The sequence below is a fragment of the Pseudophryne corroboree genome, chromosome 7 (genome assembly GCF_028390025.1).
Source record: "Pseudophryne corroboree isolate aPseCor3 chromosome 7, aPseCor3.hap2, whole genome shotgun sequence".
In the NCBI taxonomy this organism is placed as follows: Eukaryota; Metazoa; Chordata; class Amphibia; order Anura; family Myobatrachidae; genus Pseudophryne; species Pseudophryne corroboree.
This window is the reverse complement of record NC_086450.1, coordinates 396,201,189-396,225,518: the sequence shown is the minus strand read 5'-3', so window position 1 is coordinate 396,225,518 and position 24,330 is coordinate 396,201,189. Positions and strand designations below refer to the sequence as shown.

The window sequence follows — 24,330 nt, the reverse complement described above, 5'->3', positions numbered from 1 at the left end:
ATATATATATATATATATATATATATTATACACACACACACCAAGGCAAATATTTTTATAAGATGGGATTGAGGGCCAGCATACTGCGGTTAATAAATATATAATTCACACACACTGTATCTACATGGTTGAGCCACATGATTACGATCACCTCCTGCATTTGACTCGGCAGCGCGTAGCCCATGAAGTACGTCACGTGTCATGCATTGGCATGGTGGGTATATAAGGTGTGTGATAGGCCGTCTGCACACATATCACTCGTTGCTGTCATGGGTAAAAGGGGCAATTTTATCAAAGTTGCAAAAAGGAATGATTATCGGCTTTTGCGCCAAGGGTGTCAGTATTTCTGATGCAGCGTAGTTTGTGAACTGTTTGCTGCTGCTGTGGTGAAGGTGTACCGTGACTGGACAAATGGCACCATTGTAAATAACCGATGTGGAAACGGCAGAGCACCACGTGCCATTGATGTGAGAGGTGGATGTCGGCTATGAAGGTGCGTGAGAGCCAACCAACACGCTACAGTGGAGAAGCTCACTGTCAAAATGACCCTGGGGGCTACCAGACGTGTGTCTAAAACAACAGTTCAGCAAACCTTGCTGCGTATGGGGCTCCAAAGCGGTTACTCTGGCTATCAGCTGGTGGTCATAATAATGTGACTCCGCCGTGTACAGTATTTCAGTGTTCCTGCTGTAGCTGTGTCCTTTATGACCCTTTCTTCTACTGCTTCTATGTTGTGGTGCAGTATTTATGTGTGGTTATATTAACTGAAAAACTCATTAAAGCTTTGTCTAAAGAGAAAAAAATGAATACATTAATACACTATTAAGAATCTGTAACCCATAGCAGTCATATTTGCTTTCTTTCCCCAAACTGTACTAAAAAACTGGTAGTTGGATCTGATCGGTAGTTATGGGTTATAGGTTAGAAGAGATTGTTTTGAGGTTTATTTAATTAAATAACCATTTTTTCTTCATAGACCTGACATACAAAAAACAAAAGCGGCCCCGAGATACTGAAGGAAATGAGACTGAGAAAGAGAAAAATAGTACGATCCCTGAGGTAGGTCATTAAGAGAATGTAAGGTTTTATTTTTGTTTTGTTGTACTGAGAAATTATTTTGTTATGTACGAGTGAGTATTATGTTTGATTCAAATAATTTGGTTATTGTTCTATACAGAAAATCCATCGTCCATTTACTCCAGTCCTGCATTTAGAGAACACAATACCGACCGTCCACTGCCCTTCTCTGGAACACTTCAAACAGAATTATCTGGCTCCACAGAGGCCAGTGATATTAGAAGGGGTCATCGATCACTGGCCATGCATGAGGAAATGGAGGTATAAATTACATTTACCATATAATTGTCACTTTACTGGCGTGTGAGACAGATGCTGAAATGATGGTGTCCGTCGTCGGCAAATTTACTTACATGACATCCTCCTGACATCTGTGCTGCTTTTTGTGTATATTTATAACCCGACAACTAGGATATGCCTTTGACAGACAGCTTGTACAGTCTGTAGCAGCTGCACCTTTCTGCTGTCTGTATGTCATGCCTGGGTGGCTAAGAGGAGTGCATACAACACACTAGATTGGTAATAGGGGTTACGTCCAAGATCCCGTCTGTTGGAATCCTGGCAGCCGGAATACCGACAGCCATCAGAACACCAACATCGGAAATCCAGAAAATGTCAGGATCCCGAAGGTAAGTATAGCCGGGAGGGTTAGGCGGAGGGGAGGGTTATGGTTAGGTAAGTATAGCCGGGAGGGTTAGGCGGAGGGGAGGGTTATGGTTAGGCACTAAATCAGGTGGTTAGGTTTAGGCTGCGGGGTGTTTGGTTTAGGCACTAACTGGGGAGGTTAGGGTTAGGTTGCAGTAAGAGAGGGGCAGGGGGGTGAGTTAGAATGCTTAAATCACCTATGCCGGGATCTTCATCATCGGGATGCCGGTATCTGTATTCTAAACGCCATCATCCCGTGCGCCGGGATCTCATACCCAACCCGGTAATAGACTTTGGTGTCTATTTACTAATCCTTGGATGGAGATAAAGTGGACGGAGATAAAGTACCAACCAATCATCGTCTAACTGCCATGTGACAGGCTGGGTTTGAAAAATGACAGGAGCTGATTGGCAGGTACTTTATCTCTATCCAAGGCTTAGTAAATAGAGCCCTTTGTTTGCGCACACAAATGCTATGCTAAGAATACAACAAATAAATTTTCAGGTGTCCTAAAACTGTTCCACCAACATATCTTAGAAGGAATATGCAATGTAAGCCTCAGCATTCCCCTTTGCTGCCCTGTAGTTTACCTTTAGTGTTATCAGTACTAAGCTAGCTCATGCTGTTACCGGCAGATGAGCATGGTGGGATTTGTAATTCAGACCTTTATGTTACAGAGCCCCCTTCTTATGTACGCACAAGGAGGCGGCCATTTTTTTTCAGACTGAACTAATGAGAATGCTGCCTATGAGTTCACTAGTCGCCAATTGATAAACTGCATTCTCTTGAATCTTGGTTGAGAGCACTAAATGGTTGCATCCAGACTTAAGTTGCTTCCCCCACCCCCCGAAACCACTATACTTTGCCCCCCTCCTCCAGCCACCTATTGTTGTAGTGTGCCATGTTTCCCATCTATATTATGTAAAAAGATCGACATTATTTAGACTTGATTGGTTGAATGTTCTATCATGTAAATAATGGTTAATAAAGAATAATTTAAATTGGATGTGCAGACTGACTCCCCCCTGCGGCTCCAGCTTCGGGTTAGCGTGGCACTTTCATATGTCTGTAAATAGATTACCAATACAGAATCAGTACGCTGTGGATCTGTCTGTCGTAACCTTATGGTGCAGCCCATCACTAGAAGTCTGGCTTATTGTTACTGCGCTTATGCCCATACAGTGTGGAGTACATACAGAAGGTGGCCGGATGTCGGACTGTGCCCGTGGAGCTGGGATCCAGATACACTGACGCAGAATGGTCTCAAAGCTTAATGACTATAAATGAGTTTATTAATACATACATGCTGAATCCGGTAAGTACCCGACCTGTATCTGAAAGGGCCCCTGGATATTTTCCTGGAGGGTGGAGTTCACTGCACAAAGCAATAAATAAAGGAGCAGTAAATATTTCTTCTAACCACTGTCGCAATAAATGTTGTGCAGGGCTATGGTGATCCTGCTGGTGTAACCTATACAGAGCCGCGCACACAAGTTCACTCTCAGCTGAATTGTGTACAGCTCTGAAGATTCTGGTTAAGCAGATGCAATGCTTAAAATGCAAGATCCATCCGTAAAGCGAACTTGGATGGACCTCTGCATCGGCCCTCTACGTTTAGCAGCTGTAAACTCCCTGTACCTCTTCTGGTATTAAGAGCAACATTAATGAGGGGCTGTCAGCAGAATGGGAAATGGGGTAAAAAGTGTGAAGGGTTGAAAACATATTGTACAGCACTAATGGTAGCAGCACTAAGATCGGTGTGCATTAGAGAGAATTAGAAAAACTGCTAGTAAAATCATTGGTATGCCGCTGCCAATCTTTGATGAGTTGTACAGGCGTAGCGTTTTAAGCAAAGATAGGAGTATTTTATCAGAAAGTGAGCATCCTTTTAATGAGTTCATTGTCGAACTTCCGTCCCGAAAGAGGTTTCGTACTCCGCTAGCACGGACCAGTCGTTTCAGGATTAGTTTTATTCCATCTGCAGTATGGATGCCAAATGTATTATTGTATTATTTTTATGTTTTGTATGCTATGACTGCGTCTCCTGCTACTTGGTGCTATGTACTACTGTAATTTCGTCTGTCAATTTGTTTTGGCTGATGACAATAAACCGAACTTGAACTTTAGATGGTCTCAGTATTAAATGCCATTGTGCAGTGTATCCCGGTGTTCATAATACCGACGCCGGGATTCCGACGTATGAAATCCTGATGGGCGAGTAGAGGGTATTTCCCCTTCTCCCCTAACTGTCTGGTCCCGCAGCCTAAGTCTAACCTTTCCCTTTAGTGCCTGAGCCTAACTACCCCCTTGGAGGTGCCTAAACCTAACCCCCCATCCCTGCTGCCTAAACCTAACTCTCCCTTCCCCGCAGCCTGACCGTAACCTTCCCCGGAGGTATCTAACCCTCCCTCCCCGCAGCCTAACTCTAACCTACCCCAAATTTACCCCGCAGCCTAGGCCTATTTCCCCCCCCCCCCCAGGTGGCAGCTAACCCTCCCCCTTCTAGTTCTAAACCCAAACCCGTGGGCTGTTGTAATGGTCAGGATGCCGGCTGTCGGGATCCCGGCAACGGTCTCCTGTCCCTTTAGGAGTTCCCAACAGCCGGCATATTCACTGCATCCCGTTTAAACGTACAGTACTGTATAATCACCATGATAGGTCTATTGCTAAAGAGCCCATGAATCAATACAGTAATGTAGCTTAATTCATGCTTACTGACCAATTTAGATGTGAAATGCTCTGTTGTAATTGTAATAACTAATTTATTATTATGTCTGTTTGTTTTAAGTCAACTCGCAGGGGATACCTCGCTCAGCATCAGCTGTTTGAACAGGTAATGAGAGATTATTAAATTCAATGCACTAACAGAAAGGAAATCATCAAAATAAAAACTAAAATGTTATATAATAGATTACGCTGGACCTGGTATGATGTTTGTAATGCTTAGGTGCAAGATTATACAGTAGAGGCCATGGTCATCCTACTGTACGTTTCCTCTACCTGCAGACACTGGGGGGTAAATTTACTAAGACTCTAATTTCACCTGTGTTTGACTGAGACCAAACACGGGTGATATTGATCAAACACAGGTGTTTTACTAAATCGTATTTCTCTAGCATCCATAAGGGATATTGGGGAATCTAGTACGATGGGGTATAGACGGGTCCAAAGGAGCCAGTGAACTTTAAATTTCTTCAACTGGGTGTGCTGGCTCCTCCCCTCTATGCCCCCTCCCACAGGCAGTTTAGAAAAAAGTGCCCTTAGGAGAGGATGCACATCTCTGCAAGCTTCAGAGAGTTTTCTTCATTTTCTTTTAAACTTTTATTATTTTCGGTATGCTGTCTGCAAAAGAACTGGTGCAAAAGGGCTTGACTAGCACTTGTGTGATGGTTTAAGCTAATAAGGAACTTTTGCCAGTATATTATATGTGGGTGTGGTTCGTTTTATCGACAGTATCTAGGTCGACAATGTTTAGGTCGACCACTATAGGTCGACAGTCAGTAGGTCGACATGGATGGAAGGTCGAAAGGGTTTCTAGGTCGACATGTGCTAGGTCGACAGGTCTAAAGGTCGACATGAGGATTTTTTATTATTTTTTGTGTCGTTTTCTTCGTAGAGTGACCGGGATCCCAAATTAGTGCACCGCGTCCCCTCGCATGGCTCGCTTCGCTCGCCGTGCTTCGGGCATGATGCCTTCGCTCCGCTACCGCTTCGCTCGGCACACTTTACCGTTCCAATCGTAGTCCACGTGGATCGTTAAGTATGAAAAAATCCCCCCCCCAAAAAAATGTGAAAAACTCATGTCGACCTTTAGACCTGTCGACCTAGCACATGTCGACCTAGAAACCCTGTCGACCTTCCATCCATGTCGACCTAGTGACTGTCGACCTATAGTGGTCGACCTAAACATTGTCGACCTAGACACTGTCGATCTTCAGACCGGATCCCATTATATGTATGTAACTCCGGCGCCATTGGAGAGGCGGGACCTGAGGCGTTTTGGTGCCTTCCTCTGCTTACTGCAGCCATATGCAGCACACACAGCGCTTCCTGACTCCTCAGCCACGCTGGATATCTGGTACAGGGTGTAGCAAAGGGGGAGAGCCGCTTGTGTACACTATCCTGATCCTATTTAGGACTAAAATTGTTAGTGTTTACTGTGTTTTAGGGAGCTGACAGCCTCACTGGGGCTTTGCAGCTCAGGGTGTGCTGGTGTCCTCTCTCTCTCTCTCTCTCTCTCTCTCCTCTCACATACAGTAGGGCAGGCTTGCATTATTACTGTCTGTGTGTATGTTATTGTGCTTACTGTGAAATATGGATAAACTCAAGCTGTGCAGTGTATGTCAAACTAGATTTTCTCCATTATCTACTGACTCTGTTTCCTGTGAACAATGCAGTCAGTTTTCACAAATCAGTGAAGGGGCTGGGGGAGAGGGTCCAGAGCCCCACTGGTTAGGGTCTCTTAAAACTATGATGTCAGATATGTCATCCAAGCTCACTGCTAATGTGCAGAAAACTCAGCTGCTGCAACAAGCTGTTGCAGATTTAGCTGCTAGGGCTGATGCACAGCCCCCCCTCTCATGCAGGTCCTCAAGGATGATGGGGATGACCTGGATCCCGTTAGTGGGGATCCCGATGCTGCTCATGGTATTGAACCCCTCATTTTGGCTATAAGGAATGTGTTAAAGCTCCCTCTAGAGAACGCTGCATCACAGCAGTCGTTTTTCTTTGTACAAAACAAGCCTAATGTCACGTTCCTTGATTCTACAGAGTTAGATGACTTATTTAAACTGGACTGGAAAAATCCAGACAAAAATTCCAAGTGTCCAAAAAGTTTTTGCGCACTTTCCCATTTGCTCCTGAAGGTTCAAAATTTTGGGAGGTATCCCCTGGGGTGGATGTCTCAGTCTCTCACCTGTCTAAAAAGGCGGTACTGCCCGCCCCGGGCTCCTTTACCATGAAGGATCCTGGGGATAGGAAGATAGAGACTACCCTAAAATCTATATACACAGCAGCCGGTATATCACAAAGACCGGTCATTGCGGGTTGCTGGATGACCCATGCTATTCATTCTTGGGCCACTCAAATTCAGGGGGGCCTCTCGGGGGATATGCCCTTAGTTACTATGGTAACCCTCCTGAAGCACATTCAGGACACTACCCGTGTCCTCTGTGATTCCCTCAGGGAGATGGGGAACATTAATGCTCAGACTTCTGCCGTGTCGGCACGCAGGGCCTTGTGGTTGCGTCAGTGGATTGCGGACGCGGAATCCAAACGTAGTGTGGAATCCCTCCCCTTTTTGGGGGAATGACTTTTTAGGGTTGAATTGGATACCTGGATTTCCAAAGTTACGGCTGAAATATCCACGTTTCTCTCCTCTGGGGCCCCAACAGCAAGACGCTCCTATCCGGGGCCGTCTGTCCAGTCCTTTCGGTCTCACAGATTTCGGTCGAAGGCCAGAGGTGCCTCCAATGCAGCCAGAGGCACCAGAGGTACGTCCAGAAAACCTGCAAGTACCAGTTCCCAGGAACAGTCCACCGGTTCTGCTTCCACAAAGGCCTCAGCATGATTGTGCCCACCCACCACCTGCGTCACTTCAGCTGCGTCTGGGAGACTTCCTGCCAGGATACCTGGGTCAGAGAGCTCGTTTCTCAGGGCTACAAGCTGGAGTTTGACAGTACTCCCCCCCCCCCCCCCCCCCCCCCCTTCCCCAACGATTTTTCAAATCTAGCTTACCAGCTCTGGAGGATATGCAAGTTACGTTGCAACAGGCTATCCATAAGTTGGTCCAGTCCCACGTCATTGTTCCAGTACCAGGGGGTCAATGTGGTCCCTTATCTGGACGATCTACTGATAAAGGCAAGATCCAGGGAGCTTTTGTTGCTCCATATCAACCACACCATCTATCTTCTGTCAGACCATGGGTGGATCCTCAACTTACAGAAGTCCCACCTGGAGCTAATCCAGAGGCTCCTGTTTCTGGGGATGTTGCGGGATACTGTGGCCCAGAAGGTGTTTCTACCAGAAGACAAGGCCAGAACATTTCAGTTGGCTCTCCTGAGCAAGTTGTCCGGATCACATCTGCAGATGCACCGGATGATTTGGCTGTCACCTCAGGCCAGGATTTCTCTCCTGTAGTGGCTACAGTCTTCCAGACTCCTGGAAGGCCGGAGTTTCAGGATTGGACCCTCCTCACGACGGATGCAAGTCTATGGGGATGGGTAGCTGTCATCCAGGGGGCGCAGTTCCAGGGCAGGTGGTCAGCCCACTAGGCCCTCCTTTTGATCAACATTCTGGAACTTCGGGTGATCTACAATTCTCTGCTTCAGGCCTCTCCTCTGCTCACGGATCAGGCGATCCAGGTACAGTCAGACAATGCCACGGCAGTGGCGTATATCAATCATCAAGGAGGGACCAAAAGCAGAGCCTGCATGCGAGAGGTGTCAAACATACTCCTCTGGGTGGAAAGAAACACAAGAGCGATGTCTGCAATCTTCATTCCGGGTGTGGACAACTGGGAAGCGGACTACCTGAGTCGTCACGATCTCCACCCGGGTGAGTGGGGACTTCACCCTCTGGTGTTCCAGCGGATCATCGACTGGTGGGGTTGCCCACAAATAGACATGATGGCTTCTCGTTTCAACAAGAAACTTCCCTGGTATTGCTCACGGAACAGGGACCCTCAGGCGAGGGCAGTAGATGCACTGACGTCGCCTTGGCCTTACCGGCTGGTCTACCTGTTTCCTCCGATTCCGTTGCTCCCAAGGGTGCTCAAGCGAATCAGAAATCAGGGAGTCCAGGCAATTCTGATTGCCCCGGATTGGCCTCGGATGGTGTGGTACACGGATCTTCTTGACATGTCCATCGAAGACCCTTGGCCTCTACCACTAAGAAGCGATCTTCATCAACAAGGACCGTTCCTCTACCCGGACTTACGGCGACTTTGTTTGACGGCATGGAGGTTGAGTGGAACATCCTAGTTCATAAAGGCCTTTCCAAAAAGGTTATTGCTACCATGGTTCAGGCCAGGAAACTTGTGATGTCAAAACACTATCATCATATCTGGAGGAGATATGTCTCTTGGTGCGAAGAACGCACGTATCATCCGCCTACAGAGTTTCACTTGGGACATTTCTTACGTTTCCTGCAGGCTGGTGTGGATAAGGGCTTGCGTCTGGGTTCCACTAAGGTCCAGATTTCAGCCCTCTCCATTTTCTTCCAGAAGAAATTGGCAGTGTTGCCGGAAGTTCAGACCTTCTTGCAAGGGGTGCTTCACATACAACCACCTTTTGTGCCGCCTACGGCACCCTGGGATTTGGATGTTGTGTTGGCGTTTCCACAGTCCTCCTGGTTTGAACCTCTAATGATGGTAGAAGACAAGTACCTCACGTGGAAGACAGTGATGTTGCTGGCCCTGGCTTCTGGTCGACGTGTCTCGGAATTGGAGGCCTTATTGTGTAAAATTCCATACTTGGTCTTTTATGAGGATAGAGGGAGCTCCAGACTAGACAGCAGTTCCTGCCGAAGGTTGTCTCCGCGTTTCACCTGAATCAACCTATTGTGATTCCGTCTTGTTCTGACGCTTCTGTTCCTCCAGAGGCATTCGATGCTGTGCGTTCCTTGAAGATCTATGTCAAGCGCACAGCTCGGGTCAGAAAGACGGATTCCTTGTTCATGCTCTATGATTCACAGAAAAAGGGTTGCCCTGCTTTAAAGCAGTCCATTGCTTGTTGCATTAGGCTTACTATCCAACAAGCCTATGTGTCGGCAGCCACCCAGGAAGATCGGTGGGCTCTTCCTGGGTGGCTGACCCGTGGAGTCTCGGCCTTGCAACTATGCCGAGCTGCTACCTGGTCGGGGTAGAACACCTTTGTGAAGTAATACAAATTTGATACCCTGGCCAAAGAGGATACCCCATTTGGGCAGACGGTGCTGCAGATGTCTCCGCACGTTCCCACACGTTCCTGAAGCTTTAGGACGTACCCATCGTACTAGATTCCCCAATATCCCTTATGGATGCTAGAGAAAATAGGATTTTAATACCTACCGGTAAATCCTTTTCTCGTAGTCCATAAAGGATATTGGGCGCCCGCCTCAGTGCGTTGACTTTTCTGCAGGTTCTTGTAGTAACCTGTTAAGCTGTTGCTGTTACCAGCTGTTGCTGATTGTTGTATGTTAGTGGTGTGCTGGTATGTAAATCTCACCACCCTTTGTTGTCATGTTCCTTCTATCATATATGTCCTTTCTTCTTCGGACACGTTTTTACCTATAACTGCCTATGGGAGGGGGCATAGAGGGGAGGAACCAGCACACGCAGTTGAATAAATTTAAAGTGCACTGGCTCCTTTGGACCCCATCTATACCCCATTGTACTAGATTCCCCAATATCCCTTAGGGACTACGAGAAAAGGATTTACCGGTAGGTATTAAAATCCTATTTTTTCCTATGGTGTATGTGTTCGTGTTTGGCTGGCGTGTTTGCCGGCAGCTAAACACTACTTGAAGCCTGCACAAATCAGTGAGATCTTTGCAGTGCTTCTGTGTTTAAAAGTTAGCAGAAGAGTTAAAATTAAGAGTTAAAATGCTGGTTCTTTAAATTAAGGGAGACCTCACATATTTTTTTTCTCCCTGTATTTTTAGACTCGGGACTGGCTTAAAGAGGCCAGGGCTAGTTATGCTTAGGAGGGGGGGACCCCACGCAGTTTTTTTACAATTTGATTTTAACTGTTTCTTTAACTTTCAAACACAGAAGCACTGCCCTGATCTCACCGATCTGTGCAGGCTTCCCTAATTCGCTGCTTAGGGGGGTGTCTATATGAAAAGTGCATTTGCACTATTCACGGTTGTGTTTGCAGAAACGATTCCAGGTAAATTTCCGAGTTTCATTGACGCCTATCTGAAATCCACCCAAGTTTGGCCGATGTCGTATTTGGTCGTACAACCCTGTCATCCTGTGTTTTATACTTCTATTTGACCTAACACTCCTGTTAGGTGTTTGCTAAATTTCCGAGATTGAAAATGCACCCCTGCTGGTCATCTTGGGCAACACGGAACTTAGTAAATTTACTCCTGGGACTCCTCATCTGTTTGCTCTGTGTATGGTGTACGTCAGTTAAATAAAAATATTTAAAACGAATAGTTGCTTTAATATATAAAGAGCAGAAAACAACAGGTTGTAACTTTTTTCCATTGATTTGATTTATATTGTTGAATACAAACGGTATCTCTCCCTTACTGCTGTACCAGCCGGCAGGAAGAAATGGTCATAACCATGGGGAAAATGTTTTTTAATATGAAACAATTTACATAGAGTGAATAAGATAATGCGCAGCGGCATATGCGATGTACCAGAGACTCCTGAACTTTGCTCTCTATGATGAGTTCCACTTTAATAAGTACTGTATTTGACAGTATTATAGAATTTTGGAAGAAGGTGACTAAGGGGGTCATTCCGAGTTGATCGCTCCTAGCAACTTTTTGCAGCGCTGCGATCAGATAGTCGCCGCCTATGGGGGAGTGTATTTTCGCTTTGCAAGTGTGCAAACGCTTTTGCAGCCTACAGCACAAAAAAGGTTGTTGCAGTTTCTGAGTAGCTCTGGACTTATTCAGCCGCTGCGATCACTTCAGACTTTTTGTACCCGGTATTGACGTCAGACACCCGCCCTGCAAACACATGGACACGCCTGCATTTTTCCAAACACTCCCAGAAAACGGTCAGTTGACACCCATAAACGCCCTTTCTGTCAGTCACCTTGCGACCGGCTGTATGAATGGATTCTTCGTTAAATCCATCACCCAGCACCGATCCTCTCTGTACCCGTACGACGCGCCTGCGCATTGCGGTGCATACGCATGCACAGTTTTGCTGAGATTTAACCTGATCGCAATGCTGCAAAAAGTTGCTAGCGAGCGATCAACTCTGAATGACCCCCGAAGAACTACAGGCAGCAGTACATCTGTCATGCATTATAATAATCCCGTCTCTGCTTCCTTTGCTTTGGGTGATGGGAACAGATACATGAACTGAAAGAGGATATTGGTATCCCGGATTATTGCTGCCTTGGCGAGGGAAATGAGGATGACATTACTATTAATGCCTGGTTTGGACCATCGGGAACAGTGTCTCCTCTTCATCAGGATCCTCAGCAGAACTTCTTAGCACAGGTTGGTACCTTGTGTCTATATTTTACTGTATGTTCCCAATTCACAAATACAGGTGTGGTGCAGGTGTCACCTCTTATGTTGCTGTCTATGGAGAAGCTTAGTTGATGCTAAAAGGCTTCCTGTAGACAACAAAAACTGTGAGATCCTTGTGCAATAGAACCTACATATAACTTGCTAGTTATAAAATTAGTAAAGTGCTGTGTCTCATCATTGTTCTGTGATACCATACACCGCCAGATTTTCTCAGTGAAATCCTCTAGAGCAGTGGTTCCCAAACACGGCCCTCAAGACACCCCGACAGTCCAGGTTTTAAGGATAACCATGCTAAAGGTCCCCATACATCAGCAATCGCAAAAAAAAAGACACAATTCCAAGATTTTTTCCCAGATTTAAAAATTTCCCAATCCACCAATCTGCGCCCATACATTACATATTTTTCAGTGTTTTGCAGATCATTTTCAGCAAATACAGATCTGACCATTTTTAAAAGGTTCATCAGTTTAGTAGAAACGGTCTGCGAATCTGCTCATTGTTACCTTACACTAGCAATTCACAGCCCCAATTGATCTGTGAAATCCAACATGTTGGACAACCTGATTTAACAATCCCAATTAAAAAAATTTGTGTGAATCTGTGATCCCCATACATTTTAGATTTATTTGCACAGTCTGAATCTGTGATCCCCATATATTGTAGATTTATTTGCACAGTCATCTGCAAAACGCTAGATTACCCCCAATTCATTGCTGATGTATGGGTGCCGATACTTAATTAGTACCTCAGTCGCTTGATTATACCATCAGTGTACAAGCAGGGATATCCCTAAAACCTGGACTGTTGGTGTGCTTTGAGGACCACATTTGGGAACCACTGATCTACAGCACATTCTCCATTGAGGTCCATAGCATTACACTATTGTTTGTAACTAAATGGTCATATTAATAAATGATGCATATAATGCCACTAGTCCCAACGTACCACATGGCGCCTTCTCCGGGATTCTGTCTTTGACCAAGAAATAACTAACTGTGGTTTGTAGAGTGGAGTATAGTGAACTCTAATTTGGCTGGAACCTTCTGAAACTATAGTAGACAACCTCAGGGTGCCATGTTAGTGGATGCTGACTGGTTCTTTCCGTGTCCTGAGATGTCCTGCAGTGTATTTCCAGTATTCCCCACCGGGTCTTCTGTATGCCGAATGTCGGGATCCCGGTGCACAGTATACCGGCGCCGGAATCCCGACAACTATTCTCCCTCGTGGGGGTCCACGACCCCCCTGGGGGGAGAATAAAATAGTGTGGCGCGCGTAGCGCGCCACCGTGCCCGCAGCGTGGCGAGCGCAGCGTGGCGAGCGCAGCGAGCCCGCAAGGGGCTCCTTTGCACTCGCCATGCTGTCGGCGCCGGTATGCTGGTTGCCGGGAGCCTGAGCGCCGGCATACCGTACTACACCCTTCCCCACCATGTCCTTATCATTGCACATTCAGAGATTACTGACTGTTCCCACTTCTTAATTGAAGGGACTTTGGCTAAAAATTTCCTGTTCCTCAGTGGAATCACCCAGGTAATAGTAGGGGCTCCTAGGGCCACTCTAAAATCCATAGGTTGTGTTTTCTCAAGGTGCTTTACAGAAATCGTGAACATAATACAGAGTTTAGACTTGCAGGAAATACAGAAACCAATGAACGTAATACAGGGTCGGATAATAAATTCCAAGGATTATTTATCCTACCCATGAAGGTACCAGGTGAGGCAGACGTTTCTGGCGCAATACATGAATCTTAATATGCACGTACAATTCCACATGTTTATTCTGCTCAAGAAAGTACCAGCCAAGGCAGCCACCTAGCACCTGGGAGGCACTGCATAGGTAAGAATTGCCAAGACATGCAGTTAGTATAAAATACAGCGGAAAATTACATTAAGAACAAATATGGATATCAACACAGGAAAAGAACCATGTTGTGGTGGTATGGATGGATATGGAAAGCAGTCCGCATACTGCAGGAAGAAGTACACGAGTAAGAGGCGACATAATAAAAAATGACTGAGGACAAATTGAAGATATAGTAATAACCAGTGGTTGAAGTGGAATTTTGAAGTGGGGGTATGGAAAAAGGAAAAGGTTCGTGCACGCCAAAGGTGCGCAGCAAAAATAGGGCGTTGCTTCATGGGGAAGGGGCGTGGCCACAGAATAGTACCAGTCACATTACACCACACAGTAGTACCCCTTTTACACATTATGCCAGGTAGAGCCCCTATATAACACAGGAAATACAAAAACAGGGGGAAAAAACTGATTTGTGCCCTTTGCATTATTTGTCACACACCGTAATGCCCATTACACATTATTCTACACGCTGTAATGCCCATTACACATTGTACCACACACCGTAATGCCCATGCCACACACTGTAATGCCATTACACATTATGCCACATACAGTTATGCCTCTGACACCATTTTATGCTCCACACACAATAATGTCCCTTACACATTATGCCCACACTAAGGCCTCTAATTATTTTTAAATTACCTGCTCGTTGCGGGGGGTCTCATGCTCGTCAGCGGTTTCATGATCGTTGCCAGGAGTCTCATGCTCGTTGCTAAGGGTTTCATGCAATATTAATAATATTATATTTAACAGACGGGGGCTCTATCATATTCTTCCTTTTCCTCGTACATACAAGGCAGCTGTACAAGGAGGAGCATAATGCTACTCATTCAAACATTTAGATCCTTAGCACTTGGGGGCTGAATCTTAGTATGCCCCATTATTGTAGGGCACTGAGGGTAATTTTGAGCATTAATAATAGCAGTTTCCCCTACAACTGTAGTTAAACCACCGGCAGTTTAGGGGTTTCAAAACTGATGCACATCTCATCCCAATTTGGTATTTTTATGTTGTGATCTGAAAACAGATCTACAGTATGGATAGTTTTAATTAAGGTTGCATTGTGAAACACAGAGGTGTCAAAGGGTTCACAACAGTGGTCCGGAACAAGATGAGCAAATACAAACATCTGCTTACATGTGAATCAGACCTACCAGATGCAATTGCCAACTCTTCTACAATCACACAATGCACCACAATACCCCTCACGTCTACCTTAACTCTTTGCAGTTTGGATTGAAAGGTCAATTGTAAAGAGCCCCAATGCCGCAATGCCCACCCCATATGTTTGGAATCTACATATATGGGTTGGAGCATAATAAAAAGAAAAAAAAATACATTATGTACACCATAAGGTGGTTACAAGGCATGAAATCATTCTAAAACAGCAGATGTTATGCCACTTCTGAAAAGGGTCACAAGTGAGAGGAGGAACGGCCAGATCCGCTGCTGCTGGGAGTCCGTGATCACAGCTTCCTGTGCGGCGATGGTGGGGGAGGACGGACCTGCTGCGGCCCGAGGGTGCCGCACACTGGGGGACCGAGCTAGCCGGCTGCCTGAGCAGTGCTGGGCGCTGAGGTATGGGAGCTTTGCTCCCAGTTACCCAGCGCCAGAAGTAGGTAGAGCAGACGCTGCAGACAGAGCTTGCGGTATGCCATACCGTCGTATACCGCCCCACTTCGAGCACTGGTAATAACACATAATGTTATGCAGTGATGGGTATAATTACCAGGGGAAGTGGCAGGAGGGTGTAATAGTAGCATAGGGGCTGATTCAGACAGACTCACTGCAGCGATCAGGTTTGAACTGCGCACATGCTGTCGTAGCCCTGCGATCGCCTCTGCCTGATTGACAGGCAGAGGCGGTCGCTGGGCGGGTCGGCGGCACTTGGCCACCATTTATGGGGCGCGGGCCGGGCAACGCAGGCGTGCCTGGACCATTGGGAGGGCGGGCCGAGGTGGCTGCATGATGTCACACGCAGCTGCTGCGACCGCGGCAGCAACGAGTAGCTCCCTGCCAGCACGCAGGAGCTGCGCTGTCTGGTAGCTACTCTTCAAATACAAAAGCATCGCTGCTGTGCAATGCTTTTGTACTTGTGCGACGGGGCACTGACATGCGGGGCGGGCTAGTCCTGTGCTGGGCGTCCCCCCACATGTCAGTGTGACTGATTGTAGATGTGCTAAATTTAGCACATCTACGATCAGGTCTAAATTAGCCCCAAAGAGAGCTAGGCCTAACTCCAATCCAGTTCTTACTCCTGTTGCACCTCCATGCTTTAGCTCACATGCGTAGGCTGCAAGTTTGAAGATGGCAGGTCAAGCCTGTGTGTGCAGGCCTTTCAGATGATGAACTTGTGTAGGAGATACTGGGTCAGCTGGTACAGGGCAATGGGAATGTTTGAGCACTTTGTTCAGCAAGCTAATGGTGGGGGATGTTGCAGCCTCACATTTGCAAACATAGTTTCAAAACAGGTGACCTACTGAAAATTATTTTGCATGGACAATTCATTTAATGCACAGTGGGACCTAACTTACATGTAAGTGCACTGGCATGATGTAAACGTACGTCTTGGTATACTCCTTTAATGTGAGGCATTAACATGCAAGTGCAGTTCAGGGATGGCGTGCAGACATAAGGTAATGACACCCCGTTGGGATGCGTCTTATTTTGATATACACGGACCTTGAAATACATCACTACAAGACATGAGTTTTGCATGTGAGGTTGCACGATTGTACCTCGATAGTGCACCGTTACACATAACTGTAACTCAGGCCCAATATGTACACATTCCTGTAATCTGATGTCTTGTGTGTAGTGAAAGTACAATAGCTCCTGCCTAATCCAAATTGTTTCTTTGTAGATTGTGGGGAGAAAGTTCATCCGCTTATACTCAGTGACGGAGACGGAACGCCTGTACCCATATGATACGTCCCTTCTACACAACACCAGTCAGGTGTGTGTCTCTACATTACACTGACTTCCTCGCCCTTTGTCGTTCTACCTCTCGTTTAACAGGATCTAATTGTTACTGTTTTTGAATCCATTTTAGGTAGATATTGAAAATCCTGACACTGAGAAGTTCCCTAACTTTGCACAAGCAGCTTACCAAGAGTGCATCCTGTGCCCTGGGCAGGTCCTATTTATCCCGGTGCAATGGTGGCATTATGTGCGAGCCCTGGATATCAGCTTTTCTGTCAGCTTTTGGTGGTGTTGATGGGACGCTCTATGAAACGTGCAGTTTCAGTGTGTAGACTCCACTGGTCACTATATAAACATTCTAATACTGACCTCATTGGTGCCTTCTGCTGTATAGTAACACAATGCAAACTATTGCTCCCCATCTAATCAGCCATTTCAATGTGCAGACATCACTTATAATAAGCGATTTCTCTATCGTCCTAGTGGATGCTGGGGTTCCTGAAAGGACCATGGGGAATAGCGGCTCCGCAGGAGACAGGGCACAAAAAGTAAAGCTTTTCCAGATCAGGTGGTGTGCATTGGCTCCTCCCCCTATGACCCTCCTCCAGACTCCAGTTAGATTTTTGTGCCCGGCCGAGAAGGGTGCAATCTAGGTGGCTCTCCTAAAGAGCTGCTTAGAAAAAGTTTAGCTAGGTTTTTTATTTTACAGTGATTCCTGCTGGCAACAGGATCACTGCAGCGAGGGACTGAGGGGAGAAGGAGTCAACTCACCTGCGTGCAGGATGGATTGGCTTCTTGGCTACTGGACATCAAGCTCCAGAGGGACGATCACAGGTACAGCCTGGATGGTCACCGGAGCCGCGCCGCCGGCCCCCTTGCAGATGCTGAAGTCAGAAGAGGTCCAGAATCGGCGGCTGAAGACTCCTGCAGTCTTCTAAAGGTAGCGCACAGCACTGCAGCTGTGCGCCATTTTCCTCTCAGCACACTTCACACGCGGTCACTGAGGGTGCGGGGCGCTGGGGGGGGGGCGCCCTGGGAGGCAAATGTAACCTATATAAAGGCTAAAAATACCTCACATATAGCCCCTAGAGGCTATATGGAGATATTTAACCCCTGCCTGATTTCTCTAAATAGCGGGAGACGAGCCCGCCAGAAAAGGGGCGGGGCCTATCTCCTCAGCACACGGCGCCATTTCCTCTCACAGCTCCGCTGGTCAGGACGGCTCCCAAGTCTCTCCCCTGCACTGCACTACAGAAACAGGGTAAAACAGAGAGGGGGGGGCAAATTTATGGCGATATTTTGATATGACAAAGCAGCTATAAGGGAGCACTTATTATAAGGCTATCCCTGATATATATATAGCGCTTTTGGTGTGTGCTGGCAAACTCTCCCTCTGTCTCCCCAAAGGGCTAGTGGGTCCTGTCTTCGTTAGGAGCATTCCCTGTGTGTCTGCTGTGTGTCGGTACGTGTGTGTCGACATGTATGAGGACGATATTGGTGTGGAGGCGGAGCAATTGCCAAATATGAGGATGTCACCCCCTAGGGAGTCGACACCAGAATGGATGCCTTTATTTATGGAACTACGGGATAGTGTCAACACGCTAAAGCAGTCGTTTGACGACATGAGGCGGCCGGACAATCAATTAGTGCCTGTCCAGGCGACTCAAACACCGTCAGGGGCTGTGAAACGCCCTTTGCCTCAGTCGGTCGACACAGACACAGGCACTGACTCCAGTGGTGACGGTGACGAATCAACCGTATTTTCCAGTAGGGCCACACGTTATATGATTTTGGCAATGAAGGAGGCGTTACATTTAGCTGATACTACAGGTACCACTAAACAGGGTATTATGTGGGGTGTGAAAAAACTACCTATAGTTTTTCCTGAATCAGAAGAATTAAATGACGTGTGTAATGAAGCGTGGGTTGCCCCTGATAAAAAGCTGATAATTTCAAAGAAATTATTGGCATTATACCCTTTCCCGCCAGAGGTTAGGGAGCGCTGGGAAACACCTCCTAGGGTGGACAAGGCGCTAACACGCTTATCTAAACAAGTGGCGTTACCCTCTCCTGAGACGGCCGCACTTAAAGATCCATCAGATAGGAGGATGGAAAATATCCAAAAAAGTATATACACACATGCAGGTGTTATACTACGACCAGCTGTAGCGACTGCCTGGATGTGCAGTGCTGGGGTAGTTTGGTCAGAGTCCCTGATTGAAAATATTGATACCCTGGACAGGGACAATATTTTACTGTCGTTAGAACAAATAAAGGATGCATTTCTTTATATGCGTGATGCACAGAGGGATATCTGCACACTGGCATCACGGGTAAGTGCTATGTCCATTTCGGCCAGAAGAGCTTTATGGACGCGACAGTGGACAGGCGATGCGGATTCAAAACGGCATATGGAAGTTTTGCCGTATAAAGGGGAGGAGTTATTTGGAGTCGGTCTATCAGATTTGGTGGCCACGGCTACAGCCGGGAAATCCACCTTTCTACCTCAAGTCACTCCCCAACATAAAAAGGCACCGACTTTTCAACCGCAGCCCTTTCGTTCCTTTAAAAATAAGAGAGCAAAGGGCTATTCATATCTGCCACGAGGCAGAGGTCGAGGGAAGAGACAGCAACACGCAGCTCCTTCCCAGGAACAGAAGCCCTCCCCGGCTTCTACAAAAGCCTCAGCATGACGCTGGGGCTTCTCAAGCGGACTCGGGGACGGTGGGCGGTCGTCTCAAAAATTACAGCGCGCAGTGGGCTCACTCGCAGGTAGATCCCTGGATCCTGCAGATAATATCTCAAGGGTACAGGTTGGAATTAGAGACAGATCCACCTCGCCGTTTCCTGAAGTCTGCTTTACCAACGTCCCCCTCCGAAAGGGAGACGGTTTTGGAAGCCATTCACAAGCTGTACTCTCAGCAGGTGATAGTCAAGGTACCTCTTCTACAACAAGGGAAGGGGTATTATTCCACTCTTTTTGTGGTACCGAAGCCGGATGGCTCGGTAAGGCCTATTCTAAATCTGATGTCCTTGAACCTGTACATAAAGAAGTTCAAGTTCAAGATGGAGTCACTCAGAGCAGTGATAGCGAACCTGGAAGAGGGGGACTTTATGGTATCCTTGGACATCAAGGATGCGTATCTCCACGTTCCAATTTACCCCTCACACCAGGGGTACCTCAGGTTCGTTGTACAAAACTGTCACTATCAGTTTCAGACGCTGCCGTTCGGATTGTCCACGGCACCTCGGATCTTTACAAAGGTAATGGCCGAGATGATGATTCTTCTTCGAAGAAAAGGCATATTAATTATCCCATACTTGGACGATCTCCTAATAAGGGCAAGGTCCAGAGAACAGCTAGAGATGGGATTAGCACTGTCTCAAGAAGTGCTAAAACAGCACGGGTGGATTCTGAATATTCCAAAATCCCAGTTAATGCCGACAACTCGGCTGCTGTTCCTAGGGATGATTCTGGACACGGTTCAGAAAAAGGTTTTTCTCCCGGAGGAAAAAGCCAAGGAGTTATCCGAGCTTGTCAGGAACCTCCTAAAACCAGGAAAGGTGTCTGTACATCAATGCACAAGAGTCCTGGGAAAAATGGTGGCTTCTTACGAAGCAATTCCATTCGGCAGATTCCACGCAAGAATTTTCCAAAGGGATCTGTTGGACAAATGGTCAGGGTCGCATCTTCAGATGCACCTACGGATAACCCTGTCTCCAAGGACAAGGGTGTCTCTTCTGTGGTGGTTGCAGAGTCCTCATCTATTGGAGGGCCGCAGATTCGGCATACAGGATTGGATCCTGGTGACCACGGACGCCAGCCTGAGAGGCTGGGGAGCAGTCACACAAGGAAGAAACTTCCAGGGAGTATGGACGAGTCTGGAAACGTCTCTTCACATAAACATTCTGGAACTAAGAGCAATATACAATGCTCTAAGCCAGGCAGAACCTCTGCTTCAGGGAAAACCGGTGTTGATCCAGTCGGACAACATCACGGCAGTCGCCCATGTGAACAGACAGGGCGGCACAAGAAGCAGGAGTGCAATGGCAGAAGCTGCAAGGATTCTTCGCTGGGCAGAGAATCATGTGATAGCACTGTCAGCAGTGTTCATCCCGGGAGTGGACAACTGGGAAGCAGACTTCCTCAGCAGACACGATCTTCACCCGGGAGAGTGGGGACTTCATCCAGAAGTCTTCCACATGCTGGTAACCCGTTGGGAAAGACCAATGGTGGACATGATGGCGTCTCGCCTCAACAAAAAAACTGGACAGGTATTGCGCCAGGTCAAGAGATCCGCAGGCAATAGCTGTGGACGCGCTGGTAACGCCTTGGGTGTACCAGTCGGTGTATGTGTTTCCTCCTCTGCCTCTCATACCAAAAGTATTGAGAATTATACGGCAAAGAGGCGTAAGAACGATACTAGTGGTTCCGGATTGGCCAAGAAGGACTTGGTACCCGGAACTTCAAGAGATGATCACGGAGGATCCGTGGCCTCTACCTCTAAGGAGGGACTTGCTTCAGCAGGGTCCCTGTCTGTTTCAAGACTTACCGCGGCTGCGTTTGACGGCATGGCGGTTGAACGCCGGATCCTAAAGGAAAAAGGCATGCCGGAAGAAGTCATTCCTACTTTGATTAAAGCAAGGAAGGAAGTAACCGTGCAACATTATCACCGAATTTGGCGAAAATATGTTGCGTGGTGCGAAGATCGGAGTGCTCCGACGGAGGAATTTCAACTGGGTCGATTCCTACATTTCCTGCAATCAGGATTGTCTATGGGTCTCAAATTGGGATCTATTAAGGTTCAAATTTCGGCCCTGTCGATTTTCTTTCAAAAAGAATTGGCTTCAGTCCCTGAAGTCCAGACCTTTGTTAAGGGAGTGCTGCATATACAGCCTCCTGTGGTGCCTCCAGTGGCACCGTGGGATCTCAATGTGGTTTTGGACTTTCTAAAATCTCATTGGTTTGAACCACTAAAAAAGGTGGATTTGAAATATCTCACTTGGAAAGTGACCATGCTTCTAGCCCTGGCTTCTGCCAGGAGAGTATCAGAATTGGCAGCTTTATCTTACAAAAGCCCATATCTGATTTTCCATTCGGACAGGGCAGAACTGCGGACTCGTCCGCATTTTCTCCCTAAGGTGGTGTCAGCATTTCATCTGAACCAGCCTATTGTAGTGCCTGCGGCTACAAGTGACTTGGAGGACTCCAAGTTACTGGACGTTGTCAGAGCATTAAAAATATATATTGCAAGGACAGCTGGAGTCAGAAAATCTGACTCGTTGTTTATATTGTATGCACCCAACAAGATGGGTGCTCCTGCGTCTAAGCAGACGATTGCTCGTTGGATCTGTAGCACAATCCAACTTGCACATTCTGTGGCAGGCCTGCCACAGCCTAAATCTGTAAAGGCCCACTCCACAAGGAAGGTGGGCTCATCTTGGGCGGCTGCCCGAGGGGTCTCGGCATTACAACTTTGCCGAGCAGCTACGTGGTCAGGGGAGAACACGTTTGTAAAATTTTACAAATTTGATACTCTGGCTAAGGAGGACCTGGAGTTCTCTCATTCGGTGCTGCAGAGTCATCCGCACTCTCCCGCCCGTTTGGGAGCTTTGGTATAATCCCCATGGTCCTTTCAGGAACCCCAGCATCCACTAGGACGATAGAGAAAATAAGATTTTACTTACCGATAAATCTATTTCTCGGAGTCCGTAGTGGATGCTGGGCGCCCATCCCAAGTGCGGATTATCTGCATAAATTGTACATAGTTATTGTTAACTAATTCGGGTTATTGTTGAAGGAAGCCATCTTTCAGAGGCTCCGCTGTTATCATACTGTTAACTGGGTTTAGATCACAGGTTGTACGGTGTGATTGGTGTGGCTGGTATGAGTCTTACCCGGGATTCAAAATCCTCCCTTATTGTGTACGCTCGTCCGGGCACAGTACCTAACTGGAGTCTGGAGGAGGGTCATAGGGGGAGGAGCCAGTGCACACCACCTGATCTGGAAAAGCTTTACTTTTTGTGCCCTGTCTCCTGCGGAGCCGCTATTCCCCATGGTCCTTTCAGGAACCCCAGCATCCACTACGGACTCCGAGAAATAGATTTATCGGTAAGTAAAATCTTATTTTCTAGTGTTTAAGCCACAAAGAATGGCTTATTCATGTATACCAGTGAGATTGTGTTTGGTATTAACCTGAATATTCACATATGTGTAAGCCTGTAGCATTACCCCCACCGCCATAATCTCAATACTGTCGAGGGGGCCCGGCTAGCCAGAGCTCGGGCTTTATGAGAGACTTAGAGGGTCATTCCGAGTTGATAGCTTGCTAGCTGTTTTTTTGCAGCGCTGCGATCAGATAGTCGCCGTCTCTGGGGGAGTGTATTTTCGCTTTGCAAGTGTGCGAACGCTTTTGCAGCCGAGCGATACAAAAAAGTTTTGTGCAGTTTCTGAGTAGGTTTGAACTTACTCAGCTGCTGCTATCACTTCAGCCTGTTCGTGTCCAGACACCCGCCCTGCAAACACTTGGACATCTAAAGCAGCAGATCTGCTATAAGCGCCTAATCAGATAGTTTTAAACAACATCATGAGCGCTGCCAAAAAAGCACTGTGTATGTGCTTTAAAAATTGCCAAGAAAGAAGAAAACAGATTGGCTGCGCTTATAATGTTGTCAAAGTACCGTGTTGTTGGAGAGCTGACAAACACAATAATAGATGAATAAAAGTTTTTATTAAAATATTAATACACCAGTAGAAATTTAAACACAATATATAACAAGGTTATACATATATATATATATATATATATATATATATATATATATATATATACTCTGAAAGGACCATATATGTCAAGCAACAGATAGCAATATCCACAAGGTAAATTTGTGGTTAGTAATAATGTTAAGAAAATGTAACATGCATGTAACATTCATATGGCTGTTCACTGAAATTGTATCATTCACATAGATCGTGAAATTGCACACTATCTAAAAGTACAAAGGCAACATGCACTTTAAGATTGATGAAAGTCCCGGCAACAGGTGACTTAATTCAGGAAAATTGTATAGTTACCTCTCCTGGGCTATTAACACCGAGCGTGTTAATAGCCCATGCCTACGACATGCCTACGTTTTTCCAAACACTCCCAGAAAACGGTCAGTTGCCACCCACTAGCGCCCTCTTCGTGTCAATCTCCTTGCGATCGGCTGTGCGAATGGATTCTTCGTTTAATCCATCGCTCAGCAACGATCCGCTTTGTACCCGTACGACGTGCCTGCGCATTGCGGTGCATACGCATGTGCAGTTTTGCCGAGTTGTGACCTGATCGCACCGCAGAGAAAAAACCGAGCGTGCGATCAGAAACGACCACCTTAGTGCATTGGACAATGACAACAGACACAGGCAACCAGCTTTCAGTCAACGTCTGAACAATCCTCATTGGTTGTTGAGTTAAATCTGCAATCTTTTGGAGTCCACGCATGCTGCAGATTGTAGCAAATCAGTCCCGTCTCTATACTGTAAGTATACCACCTTCATTGCGATGCAGGACTTTACCACCCAGGTGTATGTCTGACCTTATACTGTAGGTACAGTAAGCTAAAACACGTGGACATACTGTAGTAGAATA

The 24,330-nt window shown here is 46.7% G+C and overlaps 1 protein-coding gene across 2 annotated transcripts in view; it reads left to right on the top strand.

Moving 5' to 3' along the window:
* KDM8 (lysine demethylase 8) overlaps positions 1-17,236 on the top strand; it is a 49,881-nt gene extending 32,645 nt beyond the window's left edge. For both annotated transcript variants that reach the window (XM_063934634.1, XM_063934633.1), the window contains exons 3-9: positions 977-1,059; positions 1,178-1,338; positions 2,906-3,038; positions 4,512-4,556; positions 11,738-11,887; positions 16,641-16,733; positions 16,830-17,236. In XM_063934634.1, the coding sequence (XP_063790704.1) occupies positions 977-1,059; positions 1,178-1,338; positions 2,906-3,038; positions 4,512-4,556; positions 11,738-11,887; positions 16,641-16,733; positions 16,830-16,994 (830 nt within the window). In that variant the 3' untranslated portion in view covers positions 16,995-17,236. The remainder of the gene's footprint in view (positions 1-976; positions 1,060-1,177; positions 1,339-2,905; positions 3,039-4,511; positions 4,557-11,737; positions 11,888-16,640; positions 16,734-16,829) is intronic.
* Positions 17,237-24,330: the final 7,094 nt, after the last annotated feature.